Raw genomic sequence first — 24,474 nt, 5'->3', positions numbered from 1 at the left:
ATTATTATTATTATTACTACTATTAAAGTTAATCAAAAATGGTGATTATAGGCCTTGACGAGACAGCAAAACATGACAAAATAAGCAAACATACATTTTAATATTTATTTAGGGCAATGTCTAACTGTTAATATACATGCTTCCCACGAATCCCACTTCAGAATAAAACTTTTTTAAGAAACCATTATTTCCTGTTAACCCCAGTGGTGCAATGCCATTGTTGGGTGCTCTTTTTTAAAGAGTAATAATAATCGTTTAAACATACAAACATGAAAAAATCTCAACCACTCAAAAAAAGAGTTCACCCTAAAACGAAAGTTCTGTCATCAGTTTGAAACCAAACAGCTGAACCAAATCAACTGTTTGATTAACTGTACATTCTTCAAAATATCTTATTTTGTGTTCAACAGAAAAAAAAAAAAAAACACATAGGCTACAGATTTGTAATAACATGAGGGTGAATAAATGATGAAATCATGATTTTATTTTTGGGTGAACTATCCATTTTAAGCAACTGTATGTAGTTTTGAGCATTTTTGCGACTTCGGAGCCTCCTACATTTAAGCGAGTGAAAATCACTGTGGTAAATATTTCACTGTGGTAAGCGTGGGAAAGAAACAGATGCCATTCGTCTTATTAGAAGTCAGCGCACCGTCATGATTTAGCACTGATATTTTAAGATAAAAAAATACATACAGTTGCTTTACATTAGTTTTTAAATCTTTAATATTAGTGTCACTATCAGCATGATGTGGTTCCCCTCATCACACTCGGGGGCGCCGTAAGGGGGGAAGGCTAGGACAATTCCAAGGGCCCGGCGTTAGAGGGGGCCCCCCGAGGGGGGGGGGACATGATTTCTACAGAGGGGGTGAATATACAAATATGTTGTTCAGGGGGCCCACAAACGATTGCGGCGCCCCTGCACATACACACACACTCGAAAATAGTCTCTGAGGAAAATGTCATGGTCATATACATATTTTGTGCTATAAGTGGCTTCAGGAAGAATCCCACAGTTGCCAGAGGTTCAACTGTTTGTTGACTGGATTAAGGTTGCTATAGTTGTTCTATAGATAGTAGATTCTATTACCAGGTCACACCTTTTGTCTGTACCATGAACTAATTTCACACTCATTTCATGAATGAAACTACTTCCTTAATGACAGTCACTTGATCTGGCACTTGATCTTGCATTTGCAGTGGGCTGGATCTTTAGTATGCAAATTGTATTATAACAACTCTAAACTAGATGAAAGCAAAGTAGGACTTCCTTGTCTCTTCTGTAATCCCAACATCGGAAGGCAATTGGTCTAAATTCGTCCAGATGAGACGTGATCCGCAGGACTATTGCGTGACGCTGCTGTCAATCCAGTATGGGGCGGTGGATGTGGATGTGCGCACGTCCGACACCGGAGGAGAAGTTGATCGGCGGAGCTTTTTATCCTCTCCAGCTTGCTTTAGATTGCTCTTACCTCACCCGAGATTTAGAGGCATTGCTCTGTTTGCAAAGACACCTGTGCAATGATGCCGGACAGCAAAAAATTCATCGAGAACCTCTCTGGAGCGGGGAAGTGCATCGGCGTCCTGACAAGTGGTGGAGATGCTCAAGGTAGAGCCTATTTTTCTTTTAACAAACCGATTAGGATGTCAAGGGCGCTTGTTTACTCGTGCTCACAGTGGCAGATTGACTTGTTTACAGCTTTAATCACTAGGCTACACAGCTAAACGGAGCCGGTGCAACAGATGTTAAAAGAGAAAGGCGAGGCAGTTCCGGGGTTTCAAACTGACGCTCAAATTCCTACTTCATCACCACTTTTATAGCGATTCCGAAATATGTGCATTATTTAGAAAACGGATTATTGTGAACACTTTTTAATACTCTAGAGTTGAAGCATATAGCTATTATGGATAATGGAATTAAAATAATTTAAATTGCATCGCGCACTAGATGAGCGTCATGACAACGCGTATAAACTGGGTGCGCTCAAGCGGCTTCAACGCAACTGGAATTAAATATTTATGCAATTACCTGACGCAGCGTTTACGGCATGTCATACATTTATTTTACTCTTACATTTCCATTCAGTGAAGTAATTAATGAAAATTATTCAAATTCCTTCAGATCGAACTATCTGTTGCGTTATCTGTGAGTGTTCTTCTATGCACTTGGTTTTCTGTGCATTTTTGTGCGCATATTTGAGTCACGATGAATATATCACGGTGAAGAACGCGTGCGCGACGCGTGTCTACGTGATGGCAGGCAAGTAGAGCGAGACTCCCGTGATCACGTGGAAGAAACCGACGGCATCCCAAGCGTGAGTGAGAAGCCGCGGGATAATAGTTTCCGTCCGATGCCTGAATGCTCTTTTTAAAAGCGCATCTCCTGTCGGTCACTTATTCTTTTGCGCGTCGTATTGAACTCAAGAGAGAACATGAAGAGGCGTATTGCATTGTGATGCAATGTCTGAGTTCCTTCCTACATCTCAGTCAAAATAGACAAGTGTATTGTTTACTCTTGAAAGCTCGTGCGCTCATGTCAGTTGTTTTGAAGCGACCCCAACAACGTGATATTTAGCCCCTGGAACAGGGGCGGACTGGGGCTAAAAAGTGGCCCTGTTTTTTTTTTTTTGGCACAGAGCGGCCCACCACACCATAAACCCATTACATTTTTACAGTCTATGAAACCCACCAGTTAATTAGAGCTGTTTTTAACACCACTTACTAGCATATAAATATAACACAATGCATAAATATATATATTTTTAATTACTACCATTAACATTTATGAATGACCGTCATACTTCTTTACATTATAATTTGCTTTATTATATTTTTACACATCTCTTTTACATAGAGGGACAGTTTAATATCACTAAAGTTAAATGCCTACCATATGCTCTGCTTTAGAAGACTTGGAATGTAGTGCAGAATGTGGGCTATTTTTATTGTGCCTTTCAATTGCTTGACAAGAGTTTTTTTATGATGATGAAAAATACAGTAAACCATAATATGTGAAATATATAAAGTTGTTTAGAATAGCTGTTTTCTATGCAAATATATAGTAAAAAAATATTTATTTCTGTGATCAAAGCTGAATTGTCAGTATAATTACTCCAGTCTTCAGTGTCACATGATCCTTCAGAAATCATTCTAATATTCAAATATTCTAATATTTGCTCGAGAAACATTTCTGATTATTATCAATGTTGAAAAGAGTTGTCCTGCTTCATATTTTTGTGAAAAATGTGATACATTACCATTCAGTCTAGAGTAAGATTTTTTTTTTTTAAATCAATACTTTTATTCAACAAGGTTAGATTAAATTGATTTAAGTGACAGTAAAGATACACTTATTACAAATTATTTATATATAAAAAATGCTGTTCTTTAACTTTGTATTCAACAAATAACCCTGAAAGTGTTAAAGTGTCACTGTTTCTGCAAAAATATTAAGAAACAAAAACAGTTTCAGTATAATAATAAGAACCATTACTAACTGAGCACAAATAATAATTGAAAATAATTAAGCAGCAAATCAGCATATTAGAATGATTTCTGAAGGATCATCATGTGAAGACTGGAGTGATGATGCTGAAAATTCAGCTTTGATCACAGAAAAATTTAAATTTAGCCTAAACATTAAATCATTAAAACGTTTATACATAAAAATATCTTATTTAGAACTTTCCTGACACTTGAAAACGAAAGTTTTCAGATTTACAATGATCTATTCTAGAGTAAGTTTGAGAATCATATTTTTTACAGTTTTTTGAAACATTTTCTTTGACACGTAAAATTACTGAAGAGATATACAGACATTCACTGTTATCCTATTTCTGCTGAAAACGGCGACGCTAATTGTTCTATGCAGCCTACACTGTGGCAAATAATGTAGGCCTAAATGGCATTAAAATCTGAGAAATTCGAAAAGGCCAGTAGTAGTTTGCATCCCTGAAAATTAATGTCTGTTGTTAAACTTTTTTTTTTTTTTTTGAAAACAGTTGGCAAATATTGCTGAATTGTCTCTCATCATGTTTAACTGCTTACCTCAGCTCGCATTTAAATGCTGCAGCCGCGCAGCTCAGCTTCTGTGAAGTCAGTGTGAACAGTAAATCCTGCCTTCTTCAATTTGATTGACATTAACGAGTGCTTTTGAGCCGCTGCGGCTGCATTGAGCCAGAACGCGGTAAATTAATTAGAATGTTTAACTATGCATTCAAATGGGCTGCGCAGGCCATTCATCTGGGCCGACGGACGGATGTAGGCTACCTACATTTAGCCTATTATAATCCATTGTTTTGTTTTTCACGCAATGGGCCGGCACACATTGTAGCCTATAGCGGCCCACTGGGTGGGTTTTGTTCCAAAAACATGGCAACCCTACCCTGGCTTGTGTAGGGGAGAGTGGGGACGGTTGCAACACTTTTTGCATTTCCTTTAGTTTTTCAGAGGCTGTTTGCATTAGAAAGCCAGAATTTTAATATAATAAAGCCACATCAGTCGGCTACTCACCCACATTGCTGTAACACGTGCACATATGATTATATACACAATTTATACTTGAATAGACAAAGTCAAATGTTGCAACTGACCCCACAACAGGGGACGGTTGCAATATTCATTAAAATGTAATTAAAACCATTCTTAAATATCATTTTGCAGTTTCTTTATTTTATTTGTGCATAGACATGGTCTTTAATAAGTTAAATTGGCTGTATAAAAACAAAGAATACATTGGAAAAAACTAATTTCAAGTAATATGTAACAACCTTGACTTGGTTAAATATTACAATACATTTGAACTACTAAATATTAATTTAATCAGAATCAAGACACTAAAATTTTATAATAACCTACTTCTGTTAACATCTGTGAAAGGTTACTGAACTAAGGCCAGTTGCATGAACATTAAGAAATAGTTTGACCAACTAGCAGTTAACCAAGTGTATCAATGTTGTGGTAAAGGACAGCATGTTGGGACGGTTGCAACAACATGTAGCAACTGTCCCTACCCTTGACAGCCGTGATAAAACTTGGTATAATAGCTTGACACAATATCTTTGACACATGCTAGCTATGCTTATTAGAAGCTAAGAAAACACAGATATAAATCATATGTTTTACAATGCTTCACGCAAACAACTTAGACAAAAAATCTGATGATTAAAAAAATAATTTTTTACCATGAAAATTATTTTTTGTAAAAGGAATGGTCACATGTGCCTGATTTCATCCAGGAAGGATTGGGGGGCTGATTTAGCATATGCAGTATGAATACCATCACTGTAGCTCATTCCTGATTGAAGAAATAATCCCGTTTCCCCTGTTGCAACCGTCCCCACTCTCCCCTACTCCTGAATGCTCGAGCTGTATTACACAGCTACTCCTATAGAGTTTCCACTTTTGACCCTTTTTACCTTTTTTTATTTTGTTTCTGGCTCGGATCATGGCACAATGTTTCCTAGCAACGGTTTCCAGGCAGCAGCCCTCCCATCACTATGGGTTAGGCTGGACATAACCTCAGGGGAGCAGATGCTTGATTCAACTTGTCAGGTCACAGCACTGTGGGGAACATACTGAGCAGAGCCTCCACTTTCATGTTTTAATTTCTCAAATTTATGTGCCTATAGATGATCTTTACATTGTTTGATGCGTTAGAATTCGAGAATCACCAGTCTTTCTCTCTCTTTCTGTATTTTGTCATGTAGGTATGAATGCTGCTGTGAGGGCAGTGGTCAGAATGGGAATCTACGTGGGAGCAAAAGTTTATTTCATCCATGAGGTGATTTTTCATTTTCTTAATTCCCAGATCTAAATCTTTGGAAACCCATAATAAGAAAACAATGCATTTTATTTACAGGCATCTTTCACAGCACTCAAGGACACCTTAAAAGCACTGTTAAAATACCAAATACAACCATTTTAATGTCATTTCCTGAAATTTATTCAGGACATTGACATCCGACAAGCAGCATTGTTTCTGTGGATCTCAAAGACCATGCATGAAAGCTTGTGACAGATAAAAGGTGTCCATTCTGTGGTTGCCTCGGTAAAAAGGAAAATGAATTTAGTTATTTTATGATGTTACAATGAGTGGTTCGTTCTCAGGGCTACCAGGGCATGGTGGATGGAGGTGACAACATCAAAGAGGCATCATGGGAAAGTGTTTCCAGTATGTTACAAGTGGTAAGCACTTTGCTATATTGAAGTATATTAAGCTTAAATAACACAAAAATGAGCAAACAAAGAGAAGACACATTGCAGGGTTGTTGCAGAGAGCTGCATGATTCTCCTGTGGTTCTGAAGGAAAAACATTAGACAAACAAAACATTTAACTAGAGGTTCTGATAAAAAGTTAATTGCTTTAGACTAATTAAAATATTAATGAATTCAACATAATTGATAATAAAAAAAACTGTTGAATGAATGATTCAAAGACTCACTCATAAAGACTGCATTTGTTAGTGAATGAATCTGTTTTTGAACAAATCATTTGAATTAATGATTCAATGTCACAACGTTTTTTTTATCAGGCACTTGTTGCCACCGACTGGTTTTATGATGTTGTGGTACAATTATTACTTAAAGGGATAATTCACCCAAAAATTGCTGTTAATTTACTCACCCTCAGGCTATCCAAGATGTAGGTGACTTTTGTTCTTCAGCAGAACAGTACAGAAGATTTTTAACTGAAACCGTGGTCCTTGGTGATTTAATAAAATGCAAGTCGGCAGCTGCCTGTTTTTGAGAAAGCACATCAAAGAACACACAAAATTAATACCCATGACTCTTGACGATATATTGAGGTCTTATGAAGCGAAATGATCAGTCTGTGCAAGAAACTGAACATTATTTACTACACTATTACCTGTAATCCATATTCTCAGTGAACAGGGAAATAAGCATATATATATATATATATTTTTTTTTTTTATATATATTTTTATTTTATTATTTTTTTATTTTTATTTTATTATTTTTTATTTTTATTTATACTTTCATATTTTGACCAAAATGAAAAACATCAATTATTACATATAAACTGTATTTTCTTAATACTACTGTGTGTGTGCAGGGTGGTACTGTGATTGGCAGCGCTCGCTGTAAGGATTTTCGTACCCACGAGGGCCGTTTGCGTGCTGCTCTGAACCTGGTGCAGCGTGGCATCACTAACTTGTGTGTGATTGGTGGAGATGGCAGTTTGACCGGGGCTAATCTCTTCAGGGAGGAGTGGAGTGGACTCTTGGATGAGCTTGTCCAATCTGGTAGCAGAGAGGGAGGGGCTTATACATGGAACAAGAATTTGTGAATTGTAACTATTGAATTGCGTAATATTTTGCCGTATTTCTCCCAGGTCAAATCAGTGAAGAGGCTGCCCTAACTCATTCTGCGTTGCATATCGTTGGGATGGTGGGATCTATAGACAATGATTTCTGTGGGACAGATATGACCATTGGCACTGACTCAGCACTGCACAGGATCATAGAGGTGGTGGACGCCATAATGACCACGGCACAAAGGTACTGTATATACCAAAAATGACAATATACAGAAAATTATATTTATTAGAAAGTAAAATCAGCATATTATGGTGTGCATAAAAGACATTTTTCAAAAATATTAAAAAATCTAAATGATTCCAAACTTTTCACTAGTAGTGTAAATGCTTTTTGAATATCAAATGCATAGTTTGTCATTAAAGATAAATTGATTTATTTATTTTTTCTGTTCATACTGTGTGCTTTTAGCCATCAGAGGACCTTTGTGCTGGAGGTCATGGGAAGACACTGCGGGTAAGACCCTCGACTAGAAACACTCAAAGAGAAACATGCATATACTTAAAAATCAGCATTAAACCGTGTGCGTATGTGTGTGTAGGTATCTAGCATTAGTCAGTGCTCTTGCGTGTGGAGCTGACTGGGTGCTGATTCCAGAAATGCCTCCCAAGGATGGCTGGGAGGAACAGATGTGTCATAAACTATCAGAGGTAACACACTCACACACATAAACATGCACACAAAAGCCTATAGCTGTTCTCAAACCAACTAAAATCTAGAGGTTATATACCTAATTACATTATTCAGATAAGTGACTGTTAGTTGTTTTTAAAACCAGTAACCAGCTATTTTCTGCAGTTGCAGTGTAGCATGAACTAACATTACATCAGTGTTTTAACTCTTTGCTTTATGTTGTGCATGGAGCCTTGCAACAGAGGAAGCTGAGGAAATAAATAGCATTTATTGGTTTTATTCAAAGCGACTTACAAATGAGGAGCTTCACACACAATTTGTCATCAGTTCCAACAATATTTGTGGGAATTTTAAGTGTAAGCTAGATTCACACACAAGCTAAAGCTGAAAAAGAGAATTATAAATTAATTAATATATTAATTAGAAATAATAGAGAATTATATGAGACCAAATTTTATACATATACATATATATAATATATACTGTATATATATATATTTGTAATAGTATAATATTTTATATATATTATACACTATATTATACACTATATAAATATATTTAATTCAAATGATTCATTTTAATGAACTGGTTCATGAAATATGATTCACTGAATCCTCCGAATCATCACTTGTTTTCCTGCAACTCTTTGTGTATTGTTTTACATTGTCTTTTAAAAGCAAAAGAAACATTTAATAAAATTATCTAAATGAATTAAATAATAAATAATGAGTGTTATTTAGATTTGTCACTAATCGATTTCTTTATTGTTTTGTGGCAGAAAAAATGCTTCTCTTTTCAACCGAATTCTGTAATCTGGTATTTAGAAAGTTTAATAGCTTACAGCTTCATTGCAGTTAGCTAACTTGTAGTGCAGTAAACCTTCCTCTTTAAAGAATAGCTAGACAGTACTACTCGAAATTAAAAATGGTTTGGCAAGCATCGGTTTTCCAAGCTGCCATGCACATACATATGAACACAATCACACAACACACTCATGCATACATGCCAGTGCACACGCATAACTTGTCTCAGTCCTCCAGTGTTTGTCCTGCAGAGCCGTTTGCGAGGTTCTCGTCTTAATATAATCATAGTGGCTGAGGGAGCCACAGATAGACGCGGAAACCCCATCAGCTCTAATGCAGTGAAGGACGTGAGTATCCCCTCCCTGTTCTCACCAGTGTGTATGTGTGTATGGATGTGTGTGTGTGTGTGTGTGCACGCTTTTTTCCCTTGTAGAATCGTGCTGATAAGAAACGGCTTAATATCATCATAGTAGCTGAAGGTGCAATAGACCAAAACAACAAGTCCATAACCACAGAACTTATAAAGGACGTGAGTAATGCACAATACAGCCCATACAGCACTTTCATGCTAAATGACTGTTTTTCTTCTCTTATACTTAACAAATAAAAAAATGTGTGTTTTGGATTTGAGATTTGGAAGACATTTTTCTTGTGTTTTCTTTTTGTGTAAATGTGTGAGTTTCCATATTGTACTTCCCTTCATTTACTGGACTGATTGTAGCAGTTGTGATCGGCATGTAATTAACTTTTTTTTAAGTTACGCACAGTTTCTTTTACAGCAGTTATGTCTGTGGTTATGTTTGCTTAGCTTGCCTTTAATAACCCCTTTAGAAATATTGCTTTTTTATGCATGCGTTTTTAATTTGGGTTTCTATGTTCAGTCCAAAATGTATAATAATTCCATATACACTACCGTTTATTATTTTTAATTATTTATTTTTTTTTTTAAGAAATTGGTAGTTTTATTCAGCAAGGATGCTTTAAATTGATCAAAAGTGACAGTAAAGACATTTGCAAAGTTACAGAAGAATTCCGTTTTAATAAATACTGTTCTTTTGAACTATTTATTCATCAAAGAATCCTGGAAGGAAAATGAATGGTTTTCACATTAAGCAGCAAAAACAGTTTTAAACATTGATAATGATAAGAATGTTTTATTGAGCAGCAAATCAGCATAATATTAGAATTTCTGAAGGATGCAGAAAATTCAGCTCTGCATCACAGGAATAAATTACATTTTAAAATATATTAAGACAGAAAATGGTTATTTTAAATTGCAAAAAATATTTCACAATATTACTGTCAAAATCCAAATCAAATAAATGCAGCCTTGGTGAGCATAAGTGACTTAAAACTGTTACAAAATCTTCCCGACCCCAAACTTTTGAACGGTAGTGTATATCTGCCATTAAACTTTTAATTTCACGATCTGCATTTGATTTGAAGTGAAGATTGTGTGTTGACTCTGTACTGCAGCTGGTGGTGCGCTGTTTGGGCTTTGACACGCGGGTCACCATTCTGGGTCACGTCCAGAGAGGAGGAACCCCCTCTGCCTTCGACCGGATTTTGGTATGGTCCTGACTGAATAAATCCCAACTGTACTACGAAAACACTTTGACATGGTGTATTCAGTCTCTTTAGATCTCTGTCTCTTCCCTTTTCCTTCATAGGCGAGTCGTATGGGAGTGGAAGCCGTGTTGGCCCTGTTAGAAGCGTCTCCTGGTACTCCAGCATGTGTGGTGTCTCTGTGTGGGAACCAGGCTGTCAGGCTTCCTCTGATGGAGTGCGTTCAGATGGTGAGGAAGTAACTCAGCTAATGACAGTCTTTTGGGTTTTAAGGTTTATAGTGAAGTCTGGGAGCCTGGCCTAGTTCTTGTTTCCTGTCATCTATTCACATCTGTATCAGTAAGAGAGGTTAGAAGACCAACCATAAATAAAGAAAAAAAAGTTATTTCAGAGAATTGTCCTAAAGCAATGTTTTCCCATGCGCAAATATATGTACACATATTAAATATATGTACACATATTACTTTTACTGTCAAATGATTAATTGCAATTAATTGCATCCAAAATAAAAGTTTTTTGTTTACATAATATTTATGTGTGTACTGTGTATATTTATTATGTATATATAAACACAAACACATGCATGTATATATTTAAGAAAATTATATGTTTATACATTAAATGTATTTATATATAAAATAAATTGTATGAATATAAATATATGCATGTAAATACATGTAAATATTTTCTAAATATATACTGTATGTCTGTGTGTGTTTATATATACATAATAAATATACACAGTACACACACATATATTATGTAAACAATATATGTGGAGTATATATGCAGGAATAAAGTAACAAATATGAAAATTAGTTAAATTAAAAGGGTGTTAGGTAGGTGCTTTGATGCTCTGTTTTAGTGTTTTGGGGTTTTCAGCCTGTTTGTTTGTCGAATTGCAGACACAGGAGGTTCAGAAGGCCATGGATGAAAAGCGGTTTGAAGAAGCTGTAAAGCTGCGTGGCAGGTAAACCACAAAAAATCATCATTTTACAGAGCAGATGTCAAAAGTAAAACTGTTCATCTTAGTTTTTGTGCTTTTAACCCAACAAAAAATGTCTGTATGACTTTTGAGATCCTTTTTCGTTTTTCTTTGTAAATTTTAGAAGTTTCGAAAACAACCTGAACACTTACAAACTCCTGTCCCATCGCAAAATGGATGCTGAACATCCACATGTAAGTGATAATGACTTTCATCGTATTATTATTATTATTATTATTAAGAATAGTGTGTATAACGTACCTCCTCTGATTCAGCCTATTTCTGTGACACCGATAGCTCAATATGTTTATTTATTTTATTTTGCGGGGATGAGGATAGAACACAGGAACGACGTGTATGTACATGGAATATACAAATAGAATAGAATAGAATAAAATAAAAGACAAAAGAACTGAATGCTTTTTCATCTGATAGTTCCTTTTACTATTTTTTTCCTTAGTAAGCATTTGATTGATTTGCTCCAATTATAAAATATAATATATATTTTTCTCAAGTATAAAATGTAATAATATAATATATTGTTTTTGTTCATTGTCAATTTTTTGAATGAAATATCAAAGGGGTAAACATTATTTTCACAGCCTTCTTTGCTCATATTTGCCTTCGTGAGTGTAGGAAGAAAGACTGAATCTTCTTTGTACATAGTCGTAATTTACTCACAGTCACACAAACGCAGCTTCATCCAGGATTTAGTTCTGTGTTTCTGTTGTGTAGCAGATTAGACTCCAAATCGTTCTGCTCTGTAAACATTTGCACATGTCTACTTTGAGGTCATGTGACTCACTTTGATGAATGAGAGGACTCAGTCAGGGGATTGTGCGCTTAGTTGTGTTTATGTTGTGTGATAACGCTCTCTTCTCTTCTCTAGAGCTCATTTAATGTGGCTGTGTTGAATGTTGGCGCTCCTGCAGCTGGCATGAATGCAGCCGTGCGTTCGGCCATCAGGGTCGGGATCACCGAAGGCCACACTATGTTTGCTGTAAATGATGGATTTGAGGGCTTCTCTAAGGGACAGGTAATGCAACGCAAACTAACAGACCATTATGTTTAATCGGTGTAGTGTTAATTATGGGCGTTTTTATGTTGATGATGTTTCATCATTTATTTTTGCCACTTTTCAAATGCTTTTTATGTAGATACTAATAGATAATCATAGATAATAATAATAGTTTTATTCTTCTCCCAGACACAGACTTTCCATTTTAAATCAGGAATATCCATTATAAAAGTATTATAGATTTTTTTTCTTTAAAGTATGATAATCCAAAATGAAGAGTGAAATAATTCAGAACCATTTCAAAAGGTTTTTACAAATATTGCATTGTTGTGGCAACATTTCCATCACAACCAACAACATTACTTCTAATAAAAGTTTTTTGAAAATCAAGGTAAAATCAGCATAATCAAAACTCACGGTAAATATCATCTGAGAACAGAATAGATTGTTTTTAATATTATAATCACTATCATTTGTTGTGCAAAATTTCCAATCGAGTTCTAATTGAATTTTGTCAAGTTATGCAAAAAGTGTTAAAATATAATGTATATTTTGTGAAAAATTAGCCCTAGTAAGACTAAGGAATCTGACGTTTTATTCTAAAATTGTTTAAAATGTTAATGTTGTCAAATACAATATATGATTTAATTCCATTCGATTTTGACAAATAATTTTGCAAAGAATCTGGTGGCAACCCCAGTCCGTGAAACACTACAAGTCTGCATATGGACGTGCGTATGTGAATCAGTCCCTTCCCAAATGAGATAAAGAGTCATGATTACAGTAAGCCCATTATTCCATCCCATAATCCCCTGCTGCATTGTGCTCAGTGCCATAATTAACCTAGTGTAGCATTACAGATCCGTTCGATACTACTTTACTCTTTCAGAGGTAATGCTTCTAATGACGATAATTCATGTTTGCCATTTAAATGCATGTTCGAGGCATTTTCTTGCTTATTTGGACAATTATATTTGATTGTATGTGTGTCCAACCGTTTTGCAAAGTTTCTCTGTTGCTTTGCGTAACAGATGAAGAGATACAGGAGTTAAAGCAAATGTCCATCCCATATGTGCTCCTTCTTGTTTTTTTGCCCCCCTGCTTTCTCTCTCAGATAAAAGAAATCAAGTGGGGTGATGTTGGGGGCTGGACAGGCCAGGGCGGGTCCCTGCTAGGAACAAAAAGGTAAGATTATATTTCTAAGGGCCTATTGTCAATGAAAAAAAACACAGATGTATGCAATGAATAGGATTTTTTCTGGTATCCTTTCAGAACTCTCCCAGCAAAACATACTGATAAAATTGCAGAACAGATGAAGATTCACAACATTAACGCTTTACTGGTTATTGGAGGTTTTGAGGTATGTAATGTAACATTTACAGTATATTTATAGCTTTACAGTTATACGTTTTTGTACATATTTTGCTGCATATCAATCAGTAAATAAGATTTTGATTCTATGACATTGAAGTTTCTAAAAAAAAATGGGGTCAGCTCCTTTCCCCAGCATTTTTCATTAGGATGACATTATGTCGCTATTTTTTCTGTAAATTATTTTAACACTGTTTTATCATATTTATTAAATAAAATGGCTATTTACAGGTGAAAAACAACAATTTACAGTGTTTTCTATTCCCAGATACACATTGTTTTCTAAGAAAATAACACAATTAATGAGGCACAGTATCACATTGTTTTGTATTATCTTGTTATTTATTTAAAAAGTATATAAAAATCTAAACAGTAGATAAAAATGTTTACAACATACATTACTATTAAAAAGTTGGGGACAATAAGATTTTTTTTTTTAAAGAAATTGATCATTTTATTTGATGAGAGTACATTAAATTGATCAAAAGTGACAGTAAAGATAATGTTTCAAAGATTTCAAAATGAATGTTATTCTTTTTATCTTGAAATCTTTAAAACATTATCTTTATATATTTGTGCAATTTTTTTTTTTTGAATTATTTGGTTAGTAGAAAGTTAAAAAACAAAATAGTAATAGTAATAATATTTCACAAATTCAGTATAACTTTTTTTTTTTTTTACTTTTATCAAATAAATGCAGCCTTGGTGACCATAAAAGACTAAAACATTTTTAAACAATCTTACAGACCCCAAACTTTTGAGCTGTAGTGTAAAGTGCCAGAATACAAAATTCAAAATTCAAAAATTTCTTTATTAATGCTTACAGTATCTTCCTACCTACATCATCATAGTGGGCATGGCTCTCTGCCCCTCCCCCTTCTTAACATTACCCATAATTCTGGCCAGTGACCCATAAGTCCTTGCTCTGACCGCAGGCATATTTGGGGCTGTTGGAGCTGCAAGCAGCTCGTTCCAAACACGCAGAGCTTTGTGTTCCCATGGTGATGGTCCCGGCCACTGTGTCCAACAATATCCCCGGCTCAGACCTGAGTATCGGGGCAGACACGGCCCTCAACGCCATCACGGACGTAAGATGTCACGCACTCGTGTCAGAGAGTGTGTGTGGGGGGTGTTGGGCATGTGTATCTGTTTGTCAAGAGCACTGTTCTGTCAGTGAGATGCGCTGAAAAGTCAGGGCTGATGATTGCCAACCTCCCAGTCAGGAAACACTCGAAGGTTAAACAGCACTTTCTGAGTCAACCTTAGGTAAATTTGGCTTTTAGATACATTGCAAAGTATAGAAAGTATTGATAGAAAGAAGCATAGAAAGATGGATGTTTAGTGGGAGGAGGTAGAGCTGCATTTTTAGTATAAGCAGAGCCACATTTGGAGGGTGAGATAGAGCTGTTTAACAGGTAAACTTGTGCTTGGTCGTATTAAGAATGTTTACATGTACAGTTACTATACATAATACTTTATCTGTCTGACTAAGCGTGCACGCTCTTAAAATTAAAGGTCCCTTTTTGGCATCTAAAATCCATGGAACCTTTCCATTGCACTAAAGGTTCTTCATAGTGGAAAAAAGTTCTTTAGATTTTTAAAATGTTCTTCACACTAAGAAAAGATGGTTCTTTGAAGAACCAACCGTTTACTGAAAGATTATTTCTTTGGAGAACCCAAAATGGGTCTTCTATAACATGGCTGCGAAAAACCCATTTTGAAACCTTTTGAAGCCAACAAATGTGTTGTTAGGATGAAAAATGACAAAAATGTCATATGTCATAAAAATTAAATTTTTTATATATTTAATTACATTTTTATTAATGGTCTAATAGTACTTGTCAATGTTAAAATGATTGCAATGGGCAATAAAATCAAAGAAGGCAGGATAACACTTCAGTTGTAGCAATGAAAGTGTAATATGTAAGTAGCTAAAAATTTTATATTTACTGTTTTCAACTCAACAGTAAAATCCAGTGATGCAAAATACTTGACTACTTGACTAATACTTGGTGTACATGACATTTTAAACAAATTACTATTGTCCATCTAAAATGTAACTTTTAAAGTGCATGTAACATACTTGTTGTGTTTAGTAGGTTGACTCACAGCTCTATAGGTAGAGTTTTGTATTGTAGTATGAAGTAGAGCTGCATTTGGTTGGATGAGATGTGTGTGATGGTGAGGTTGGCGATCACTGCGGTCTGACTGAATCAGTGTGTCTGCATGTGGTCACACAGCACAACCTGTCGCCCAGTCTCACACTTGACTATAACTGTGATTTGTGTGTGTTTATATTGCAGGCCTGGTCCAACACAATGTGTTTATCGTCACTATAGCACAATCACCCTGAGATCCAAAATTTGAATAACAATCATAATTATTCTATTGCATTTGAAGTTTGATTATATTGCATGTGATGTGAAAACATTACCATTTAATTTATAAAAAAATTTATATCTGTTATAAAATTATTAGAAATGTAATTTATTATTATTACTCTTTTTCTTTTGAGCTCAGTTCTGCTATTTCCAAAATTATATAGGGCCTGTATAACTCTGAACAATTGAACGTGTTAATTAAAGAGCATTGGGAATTGAGTTCAAAAGTATTTGACAGTAAATACCATCACTAACAATTAAAACCATTTGATGGCTAAAATATCCTATTTATGTTGTTGTGGAATAACCTTTTATTTTGTGGGTTTCAGCAGTAATAAATAATTATATGTTTTAGTTTTTAATCACTGATGCTCAATAACATTTTAATGTCTATGGACAGCATTTGTGTCAAACTGACGATTTCTTGCATTAATATTTCAGTTAGAATGCATGCAACATATTCTGTGCATAGACATTAAGTTGTAAATAACAAATCAAATCAAATGTAAGTGCAACTAACTGCATGCTGTTTTGGGCCAGGCCTGATGTCTTGTGTGTTTTTGTCTGCATGTGTGTTTTAATGTGCTGTTTAGGGTCTGGTTGTGCTGCAGTTTGGTCTGGTTGTGCAGGTGTGTTCGGTCGGTCGCACTTTTCGGTCAGTCGGTTTGTGAGGCTTTCTGCTACTTAAATAAATAACTTCCCTCCATCACCATTTAGCCAATGCCATGCCCACGTCATGAGTTGGAGCTCCATCTGGTGGTCAACTATATATGTTGGTCTTGAGCAGACAGGAAACACTTTTTTTCCCCTCAAAACAATCAGACAGGACAGCGTATTCCGTCCTATTTAGGGTAGACTAGTAAGTAAGTGAGCAGTCGTCCTAATGCATGTGCACTGCTGCAGGCCTTTGAGAGTTTGCTGCAGCTGGTCGATGCCCGCAGCAGGTATGAGGAGTTCTGCGTGCCCATGTGCATGCTGCCCGCCACCATCAGTAATAATGTGTCCGGCACTGACCTCAGCATTGGCGCCGACACCTCCCTCAATGCCATAGTGGAGGTAAGATGCACCACCGTCAGCCAGAATGACAGATGTTACGATAGTGATCAGCACAGCGGAAATGGAAAGAGAGAATTTGTCAGACTGTATCTTTAAAGGTGCACTAAGTCATTTTTGGTTAAAGAAATAGTTCAAACAACAATTTAAATTTGCCGAAAATGTACTCACCCTCAGGCTATCTTAGATATAGATGAGTTTGTTTGTTCATCGGAACAGATTTGGAGAAATTTAGCATTACGTCACGCTCCCCAATGGATTCTCTGCAGTGAATGGGTGCCGTCAGAATGAGAGTCCAAACAGCTGATAAAAGCATCACACAAGTAATCCACATGTCCATCAATTAATGTCTTACGGATTATTGTGATGTTTTTATCAGCTGTTTGGACTCTCATTCTGACGGCACCCATTCACTGCAGAGCATCCATTGGTGAGCAAGTGATGGAATGCTAAATTTCTCCAAATATGTTCTGATGATGAAACAAACTCTTGGATGGCCTGAGGGTGAGTACATTTTCAGCAAATTTTCATTTTTGGGTGAACTATTCCTTAGAGACAGATACAATATATATTGACACAAAAATCACACACAAAAAAAACATATATGCTTATCAATACCATAAATTCCCCATTTCAAAGGCATATTTGTCATGCATAATTTATTCCAAGAGGAAGAGAAAAATTATAGGGTTTTACTGCGATAAAGTGAGTAGTGTTCGGCTGGTCATGTGATTTGCTTTTTGGTACAATAAAGTGATAAATGTCACTTTAAATGTATTTGTCAAATGTAATAAAAAAAAAAAGAATATATATAAAAATATATTTAATAAAACTTTTTTTTTTTTTACAAGTGGAAACTTCTTAGTGCACCTTTACATTTTTACAATCACACCTGGTTATGACAAATGCATACATAATGTTTTTCCAGGTTTCTTTTATTTTTTTATTTTTTATGTCCTCACATAAATATCTGCCCATGAGATATTAAGCTTTAGATGCAAGTTACATTATCTGAGGTTATATAACATACAAGTCATGTTTGTCCACTACAGGAAAGATTGCTATGCTGATCTGAAACGTTTGTATATTTTCCTAAGTTGCATGACAAACATTTATCATCCTAAAAAAGGAACTGCACCTAAACACTTATTTATGAGTTGAAACCACATGCATGTTCTCTGTTGTTATGAACTATATAGTGCCTTGTGCTTGCATGTGATCGCTTGCGCACAGGTCCAGAATTAACACTCAACAAGTGCAAACTGTGAGTAAAAAGTGCAACATTATATATTGTGTAAGTTTAATTAATAATAGTTTGAATAATTCCTGAACTCACATGCATAAAACGTAACTCAAGTACATCTTCCATGACTTTCGTGACAAAAATCTGCATAAAAAATCTGCATAAAATCCACAGTTGAAATGTTACTTAATATAAATTAAATGATCTAATAAAATATTATTTATTGGAAATTATGAAATATGATTGGAAAAAAAACATATTATAAAAAAATCATTTCCAAAATGTTTTCAATAAATATTTCAAAACTTTTTTATATACCCACCATTGGCCAGTTAATTTTGGACCATGCTTTATGCTTGTGTTATACTTCAGTAATATCCTGTATGTCTGAGTGTTTACGGTTATGTGTCAGAACTGCACTGGCTTGTGCATGAGTGTGATCATAACAGATATGTTTCATTCTTTAACTATTAAAATGTGCTTGTCAGACGTGTGATCGTATAAAGCAGTCGGCCAGCGGAACCAAGCGTCGTGTGTTCATCATTGAGACGATGGGCGGTTACTGTGGTTACCTGGCGACGGTGGGCGGCTTGGCGGCCGGAGCGGATGCAGCCTACATCTATGAAGAGCCGTTTGACATCCGAGACCTACAGGTGAGAGACACCATACTTTGCAAAATATATACATGCAGTATCTATAACTATATACATTAGTAGTGTATACCTGCAGAGTAACTTTGTGGAATGGACAAGGTGATTAAATATAGCTCTGTCCAACTGAATATAGCTCTGTATTTATATATAGCTTCATCTTGTGACCTAGATTGGCAAACACATCACTAACAAAAATGTACCAAAACTATAACTTTTTTTAGGCATGTACAAAAGGTATTCTGTGAAAAAAGTACCCTGGAGTGTCATAAATGTGGTGAATATGAATGTGGTGAAAATATAACCATAACTTCACTTTTCTTCTTTTTTTTTTCCATTTCACATTTCATCGTTTGTATTTCACACACAAGTTATGTTTGAAATATCATTAAAATAGCCTTTTATGCTCACCAAGGCTGCATTTATTTGATCAAAAATACAGTATTATTATTAATATTATGAAATATTATTACCATTTAAAATAACCGTTATCTATTTTAATATATGAAGGATTCAGATGCAAAAGCCTCTAAGTGCCGTTTGAAATTTTCTTCTAAAATTAGCATTTTTATCAGGCTCCTATGTGGTAGGTTCAGTAATTTTACTTTCATGGCAATGAATAGGTTCTTTTCATTGCCATTTAAGTGAAATAACTTAACATAAACATATGGAGCCTGATAAAAATGCTCAAACGGCACTTAGAGGCTTTTGCATCTGAACCCTTCATATTTAAAATGTAATTTATTTCTGTGACGCAAAGCTGAATTTTCAGCATCATTATGCCAGTCTTCAGTGTCACGTGATCTTGTAGAATTTGGTGATCAGCAAGATTTGGTGCTCAAGAAATTTGTATTTTTTTATTTTTATAAACATTGAAAACAGTTGTGCTGCTTAACATTTTTGTGAAAACCATGATGCATCTTTTTTTAGGATTATTAAACAATAGAGAGTTCAAAGTGACAGCATTTATTTGAAACAGAGATCTTTTATAGCATAAAGTCTTTAGTCACTTTTGATCAATTTAATGTGACCTTGCTGAATAAGCCTTGATTTATTTCCCAAAAAATGGATATAGCTTAGTAAGTAGTTAGTTAGTATTCCGTTATGAACATACAGTAGCCAAAGTGTCAATGATTCAATGTCAATTGATTGTGAACACATGAGGGTCAAAGGTCAAGTCTGCCCCCTTCGGCCAGACACAGGCTTTACAGTGTACCCTTCTTCACGTCCTCTGTCTGCTCCGTCCCACACGCAGGCAGGAATATTTAGCAGAGTGTACTATTTAAGGAAAGAGAGAGAGAGAACGTAAGCATCATGCTGAGTTTTTATGAGTGCTCTATTTTTCAGTCTAACGTTGAACATTTAACTGAGAAGATGAAGACCAGCATCCAGAGAGGTTTAGTGCTCAGGTATGATCTAGCTCTCTTATATGCAGCATTAATACACTGGATTCATTCACGTGTATCATGTAGAAGCAGTGAGGTGTGTCTGTGTTTTACAGGAATGAGAACTGCAGTGAGAACTACACCACTGACTTCATCTACCAGCTGTACAGTGAAGAGGGCAAAGGAGTCTTTGACTGCAGGAAGAACGTCCTGGGACACATGCAGCAGGTACAAACACACACACACACACACATATGCAAACACACACAAATGCAATTGTGGATGTGATCAGAATATTGTTCATCTGCTGTGTAGGGTGGTGCTCCTTCCCCGTTTGACAGGAACTTTGGCACCAAGATCGCAGCTAAAGCCATGCAGTGGATCTCCAAGAAGCTCAAGGAGTTTTACAGAGAAGGTAAACAGAAATCACTCCTGTAGAGATGCAGTCTGGGATTGTGTGAAGTCAGAACTGATTTTTGGTACAAGAGCAACAGAAAACATACATATTTTAAACACTGCTGCAGGAAATTACATGCTAATAATCTTAGAGCACATTTCTGAATCGGATACATTTATATAATTCTGTAACTAAGAATTATATAAATAAGTAAATTATATATACATTTATGCCATGGTCTGTCTGAATAGTTGATTCTGATTGGCTGGCAGGTGTTGATTAAATTCTTTGAACTGCACAGGGAGTTCCAGGTCAGTTTAATCACGTTATATATTAATGCGCTTCCTATAAACATTGGTAACCATAGTAACATACAGTTACAGTTGAATAGTAATACAGACGAAAATAACCGTCATTTTTATCGTTCTGGTCAAATATTGCAGCGCAAATATTATTAATATCTTTAATATGTGAATGCTGGCAAATGACCATGGCATTGTGGAGGCAACCACCCTCTGCTGTGCGTCGGGTGGTTCTTCGCCTCCACGTCGTGCTTTCAAATCGTTTAATGCACAGCTAGCCGTTGATTATCCCTTACATGAATTATATAACTAAGAGAATTGTCATTTTCATGAGCAAAATTGCATAATTTCAGTGAATCTGTGTTTGCCATACTTATGGGTTGCACAGATTTGAATGTAAAATTTTATAAAATGTTTAATGTAATGCACTACAATAATAACAATAAATATTTTATTCATAATTAATTTTACTGTATTTTTTGTTAGATATATATAATATGTATGTTTAAATTTTTTTATGCAATTAATAATAAATTAAATTAATATTAATAAAATATTAGCATTTTTTGTAATGATTTTTTATAACAAATATATACATTATATTAAGAAAATATATTAGTATAAGAAATGTTTGGTCCTCACTGTCACAGTGTTATTTTATTTTGCTTTCCTCGGTTGGCTCAGGTGAAGGTAAGTTATTTGAATCACTAAATTATATTGTTTGTACACTTGAAGCGCAGTGTTATTATGCTTATATCTTTGGTCAGTTTGCACTGCTTGTAGACTGTGTGCAGTACCATATTTTTGTGTGTTTTGTAGGCCGTGTGTTTGCGAACTCGGAGGATTCTGCGTGTTTGTTGGGGATGCGGCGCAGGGCCCTGGTCTTCCAGCCCGTCGTACAGCTCAAGGATGAGACCGATTTTGTGTAAGACAACAAACATGCTTCACAAAGCTGATTCTAGTATCTTAAAAATGATGTAATATTTGTTTCCAAGGCTACTCTTAAAGGATTCTATTTTGAAACATTTTACTTTTTTGGTAACACTATACTTAAAGCCTTTATGTATAACACAAGTATTCATAATGCACAATGTAATGCATAATATCTTTTTATAACTAATTGTAACCAAAGTTAAAATGCATTATAATTTTGGAAGGTTTGTTTGTCATGCGTTTTAATGCATTATACTTTGTACAGGTGTAACACTGAATAGATTAATATAATAATGTTATATTCTAAAGATCATGCAATGCATTATAAGGCGTATTACAATGCATAGTTAATGCATTCAAATTATTCTTATAATACATTATACATAACAGCTTTAAGTAAAGCGTTATCACTTTTTCAGCCATGAATATTAGTATTGTAATTTTACATTTGTACTGTACAATAAAATTATATTATTTTCTTAAATACTAATAAAATATATTTTTTATTTTATAGTGAAATATATCAAGTGTAATATTTCTGACATTGTTTAATATTGATGTATTATTATTATTATTATTGTCATATTGATGCACAAATCACTAAATTGGCCAAATTCTGTAGCCCTATAAACAAGCACAGCAAAATTGGAGCATTTTTAAATCACAATCATAATTACTTTAGTTTCACATTATTTCTGACTTTTAGAATTAAAAAATCTGTTTGATAATGTACCTTTAAGAGTTATCTTAAAGTGAATGATCTGTTATAATTGTACTGGTGCAGTTCAGTACAATCAGGACAGGTCAAGTTCCTAAACACTGAAAAGCCATTAACATGTAAAAAGGTGATAATGTGTGTTTAATTTTAATAAATGGTCTGGGTGGACTTGAGAAGGAGTTTAGAGTTGTCTTCATAATACATTGTTTTTAACTCAATAGAGCAGGGGGGAAAAAATCCCGTTTTTAATTAAATATTCTATTTAAAATAAATCACATTAAAACATTTTAAAATGACAAATTTCTTTGACCTGATATTGTTAATGTTTTATTTTCAGTCACAGGATCCCGAAGGAACAGTGGTGGCTCCGACTGCGTCCACTCATGAAGATTCTGGCCAAGTACAAAACCAGCTACGACGTGTCTGATTCAGGCCAGCTTGAACACATCGTCCGTCTGAGAGCTAAAGACATCTCTGCCATTTAAAAGCAGCAGCAGCCACATGTAAAACCAAGTTGTCTTGCTAGTGAAAATGTATTTATTGAAGGTGAAGACCTGTGATTCCAGTCTTGACATGAACACATAATCATATACAGTAATGTAAAGCAGTTCACATTAAACTCTAACCATAGACGTACAGCCACGAGATCCTTCAGCATAGTAGCTCATTGTTGTGATTGACAATCCATACGCTCAAGCGATTAGTTGATCATCCCTTTTAAATGGGGCCAAGTGGTATATTTTGTGAATATGCAAGATTTCCATATTTATTTATATTCTAATAGAGCTTATTTTCAGTGAGTATGGAGCTATGTGTATGAATTCTTTACTGGCGTACAGTGATGCAATTTCACAACTGCACCTTTGTTTTCGTTGAATTTGAGTCTGAAGTAATCTTCCAAGCTGCTATTGTGTATTGTTAGTGCAGGCACATTGTACTAAAGCATACGTGGTGTTAGTGTGTGTTTGTCATGATGTAAGTGTGTGTATAAACTAACAATGTTGCATAAACTCCCTTTAGAATGTAATCGGTGTATTTTGTTTCATTTATTAACCCTTGTGCATCTATTTAAAAAAGTTACTATGAGGTCAAAAAAAAAAAAAAAAAAGTCATTAAAATTTGAAACTTGGGAGTACAAGTTTAGTCTCATTTTAAAGACCCTTGGCAGATTATTGTTTAAGTAAAAAAGTTAAGAAATGAAACAAAAAAGTTTTGATTGATTCAAATGATTCACAGTACAGTAGAATTTCTCGCTCACACAATGTTTTAGTACACGCATACAAGCCACATTCTGACATCCATTCTTATCCAAATGGCTCTATGATAAAGCAAAAGCAGAAAACAGGAAAAGAGCAAGTATTTACTATGGTAAAATAAATAAATAAATAAATTTTGAAGCCTTGCCAACAGAATGAAAACTATTAATCAAAGATGGCATGATTGTCTAGTTAAATGGCCCTAGGACCAAAAAAAAAAAGTTTCCATTTAGACGTTTTTGTCCTTAAAGTCCTGAGTGTAAGTATTTTGTATACTTGCACTCAGGATCTAGTGTAAAATAGATTTATTAAAGGAAATAAGGGGGATAAAAATGCACACTTGAGCCAAAAACGTATTTCTGTTGACATTAACACTAAATTATTAAAAAAATAAATAAATAAAAAATATAAAAAGCACAAGGGTTAAAGCACAGCTGTTCAGA

At 35.0% G+C, this 24,474-nt stretch overlaps 1 protein-coding gene across 6 annotated transcripts; it reads left to right on the top strand.

Moving 5' to 3' along the window:
* Positions 1–1,239: 1,239 nt before the first annotated feature.
* On the top strand, positions 1,240–24,441 carry pfkpb (phosphofructokinase, platelet b). 6 transcript variants are annotated; one of them, XM_058745546.1, is made up of 23 exons: positions 1,243–1,609; positions 5,709–5,782; positions 6,109–6,186; positions 7,076–7,265; positions 7,355–7,520; positions 7,749–7,793; positions 7,879–7,987; positions 9,207–9,302; positions 10,250–10,342; positions 10,444–10,569; positions 11,245–11,309; positions 11,449–11,518; positions 12,214–12,360; positions 13,457–13,527; positions 13,615–13,702; positions 14,649–14,801; positions 16,998–17,150; positions 18,879–19,043; positions 20,388–20,449; positions 20,542–20,653; positions 20,741–20,840; positions 21,944–22,049; positions 23,113–24,441. In XM_058745546.1, exons 1-23 carry the CDS (start codon positions 1,522–1,524, stop codon positions 23,258–23,260), a joined length of 2,505 nt encoding a protein of 834 aa, XP_058601529.1. In that variant the 5' UTR covers positions 1,243–1,521; the 3' UTR covers positions 23,261–24,441. The 6 variants fall into 6 exon arrangements, with proteins under 6 accessions (XP_058601538.1, XP_058601529.1, XP_058601511.1 ...); XM_058745555.1 differs by lacking the exons at positions 9,207–9,302; positions 14,649–14,801 and adding an exon at positions 9,025–9,120 and having other exon boundaries at positions 1,240–1,609; XM_058745528.1 differs by lacking the exon at positions 14,649–14,801 and having other exon boundaries at positions 1,247–1,609.
* Positions 24,442–24,474: the final 33 nt, after the last annotated feature.

This window comes from Onychostoma macrolepis, chromosome 02 (assembly GCF_012432095.1).
Source record: "Onychostoma macrolepis isolate SWU-2019 chromosome 02, ASM1243209v1, whole genome shotgun sequence".
NCBI lineage: Eukaryota > Metazoa > Chordata > Actinopteri > Cypriniformes > Cyprinidae > Onychostoma > Onychostoma macrolepis.
This window is presented reverse-complemented; position numbering and strand designations above follow the sequence as displayed.